Source organism: Mandrillus leucophaeus, unplaced genomic scaffold, assembly GCF_000951045.1.
Source record: "Mandrillus leucophaeus isolate KB7577 unplaced genomic scaffold, Mleu.le_1.0 Scaffold185, whole genome shotgun sequence".
Classification (NCBI taxonomy): Eukaryota; Metazoa; Chordata; class Mammalia; order Primates; family Cercopithecidae; genus Mandrillus; species Mandrillus leucophaeus.
Genome location: NW_012101865.1, coordinates 1,677,744 through 1,680,830, shown reverse-complemented (window position 1 = coordinate 1,680,830; position 3,087 = coordinate 1,677,744). Strand labels below are relative to the sequence as shown.

At 49.4% G+C, this 3,087-nt stretch overlaps 1 protein-coding gene across 2 annotated transcripts in view; it reads right to left on the bottom strand.

Annotated features, from left to right (window-relative positions):
• CLIC4 (chloride intracellular channel 4) overlaps positions 1–619 on the bottom strand; it is a 120,694-nt gene extending 120,075 nt beyond the window's left edge. For both annotated transcript variants that reach the window (XM_011977876.1, XM_011977877.1), the window contains exon 1: positions 502–619. In XM_011977876.1, coding sequence (XP_011833266.1) covers positions 502–522 — 21 coding nt within the window. In that variant the 5' untranslated portion in view covers positions 523–619. The remainder of the gene's footprint in view (positions 1–501) is intronic.
• Between the last annotated feature and the right edge of the window lie 2,468 nt (positions 620–3,087).

Sequence of the window (3,087 nt, the reverse complement as noted above, 5' to 3'; positions counted from 1 at the left end):
CGAGCCTGACACTGCCTCCCGCCGCAGCGCCTGCGCGTCCTCTGCAGCTGCTACTGGTGCTGTGCCAGGTGACCTCATCCCTCGGCCGGCCTGGGGAAGCGAGGAGGCGCCTCCCACCCACTCCCCCGCTGCAGCACCCCAGGACTCATCGCCCTTTCCCGCAGCGGCCACCTCCCCAACTCCCTCTATTACGCCGAGTTGCCTTTTCCAAGACAACTTACCGGAAAGTTTTCATCGCCTGGGGAACACCTTTTTTTTCTGCCTCTGACTAAGGTTTTGCCTTTGACGCTCCTGATCGTTTCGATCTTGGCAGCCGGCGTATTCACAAATATTTATGAAACCTTACTGTGTTTCTGGCTCTGAGCTACCCCTTGGAGAGTAACAGTTCCTAGAGCTCACGATCTTGAACTGCAATTTCGGTGCCTGCAGGCCACTAAGGACTCCCAAGTCGTTGTCCATCTTGTTCCCCACTGCCCACACCCATTTCTTCCCCCTGCTCACCTGGCAAATTTGAGTGTGCATCAGAATCACCTGGGTGCTACACGCAGCCCCGCTTTATGTGTTTCCCAGATCCTCTGGGAAAAAGAGAAATCCACATCTTAGCAAGCACCAGCACAATTCTGAAGTAGGTGGTCCACAAACCAGTTAAACTGCGCTGGGATTTAAGCCCCCGAGGGCAAGAGCTGTGCTTGCCTAGAGATTGTAGGCACCTGGTCCCGGTTTGCTGCCTTTGAGTGCCTGGGGCAAATTTCACCTCCTCTGGAAGCAATTACTTGTGCCCTTTTCTGATTTTCCGTAATACTTGACTCACAGCTACTCCTCCCAACTTCCCAGGTTGGGCTAAATAGTGAGTTCCAGAAGGCCCAGACATGGGAGGTTTGTTTCCATATCCTCGGTGCCTAGCACATATCAGAATGTTTGAACAAATTGTATGTAGGCATGAAAACACAGTGAAACTTGCAACTTCTTCTTCTGCCACCCCAAAGCAAGTTGTTCAGATTTTCTCATAGAGGTTCCGTGAAAGAGCCAGTGTATCCCAGTGGTCAAGAACACATGCTCTGGAGTCTGACTATTTAAGTTCAAATCCGACAAGGCAATGTCCTTAAAACCCCTAAGCCTCAGTTTCATTATCTAGAAGTGGGCGGGGCTAATTACTGATTCTTGCCTTACCATATGTTCTGCTCGGTCAGTGTGGCTGTTACCTGCATTGAGACTTATTCTGTCCCTACCACCCCTGCAGGCTAGAATGTGGCATCATATTCTACTCTCTCTATGCCCGGCTAGTTCATTGAAAATAAATAAAAAATAAATTCCAGAGGCTCCCCTTAGATGGGGGCTTGAACCATGAAAATCCTGAAGTGACTGACTGGACTCTGGACTGAACCCAGTGTTAATTTTTCATAGAATCATGAACTGAAGCAAAGTTTCCATCCAGAATCCACCCTCTCTGCCCTACCAAAAAGTAACCAAATGGTGAATCAGCTCAAAGCAGATCTAAGCCAAAAAACAATTCAGCAGAAACTCAAAGTGCCTGAGAATTGATCAAACTGAGGCCAGGCACAGTGGCTCATGCCTGTAATCCCAACACTTTGGGAGACCGAGGCGAGTGGATCACCTGAGGTCAGGAGTTCGAGACCAGCCTGGCCAGCATGGCGAAACCCCGTCTTTACTAAAAATACAAAAATTAGCCGGACATGGTGGCACGTGCCAGTAATCCTAGCTACTCAGGAGGCTGAGGCAGGAGAATCGCTTGAACTGGGGAGGAGAAGGTTGATGTGAGCTGAGACCATGCCACTGTACTCCAGCCTGGGCAACAGAGTGAGATCAGTCTCAAAAAAAAAAAAAAAATTGAGTTAGAGGTAGCAAATATTCCCGGTGGTGAATTGCCTGTCACAGGCTCCAACTGGCTTCACAGCACCAGGGTATGGAAGGAGGAGCAGACCAGAGTCCTTTAGGCCTCATTGACTAAACACAGATCTTAGCTGGGAGGAAGCCAGTGACATTCTCCTCCACAGAGCCCTGAAGTGATGATGATCTCCTGGGCTCCTCCTACCCAACAGAAAGCCCCCCAGGAAGAGGCTCAGACCCAGAGCCCGTGCTTAGAAACCTAGTCACAGTCACACCTACAGTTTCCCAAGTTCCGCCCTCATGTGGCTCCCATGGATGGGCAGAGTCAGTCCTGGGAGTGGGTGAAAGGGAAAGAGGATGTTTATGCAGGGGAGGCACCCTAAGCACATTGCAGTCAAGTCTCCTCTTCCAATTTTGAAATGTATGCCTGTTTTACATTCTTTACTCAGGCTTGTTTTTATGGCACACAGAAATCTTGAAGATGGGTGGAGACATGTTGTCTCCTCCCACACACCCCTCTGACCTCATCTCCTACCATTCTCCCCTTTGCTCTCCACCGCAGTTGCACTGGCCTCCTTTCTAGTCCTTGAATATGCCAAGCACACCGTGGCCTCAGGGCCTTTGCACTTGCTCTTCCCCCTCTCTGGAATAGTCTTCGCCCAGAATTTCTGCAACTTCACTTCCACTCCCTTACTTCCTTTGGCTCTTTGCTCAAATGTTATCTATGTCATTGTCTCAGAGAGCTCTCCCCAAATACTATTCTATGCAACGTTGCAAGTTGCTATCTTTCACTCCACCTTCCACTTTATCTCTCTTCATAACACTTATAGCCCTCTGATATATATCTACCTATTTATCTGCTTATTGTCTCTCTTTCCCCGCTAGAACATAAATGCCACAAGGGCAGGGATTTTTGGTTTTCTTTATGGCTATATTCCTGGCTCAGAAGACAGATCATGGTACACAATAAAAACTTACGGAGTGGGCTGGGTGCAGTGACTCACACCTATAATCTCAGCACTTTGGGAGGCCAAGGTTGGTGGATCGCCTGAGGTCAGGAGTTTGAGACCAGCCTGACCAACATGGAGAAATCCCATCTCCACTAAAAATACAAAATTAGCCAGGCGTGGTGGTGCATGCCTGTAATCCTAGCTCTTTGGGAGGCTGAGACAGGAGAATCTCTTGAACCCGGAAGGCGGAGGTTGCAGTAAGCCGAGATCACGCCATTGCACTCCAGCC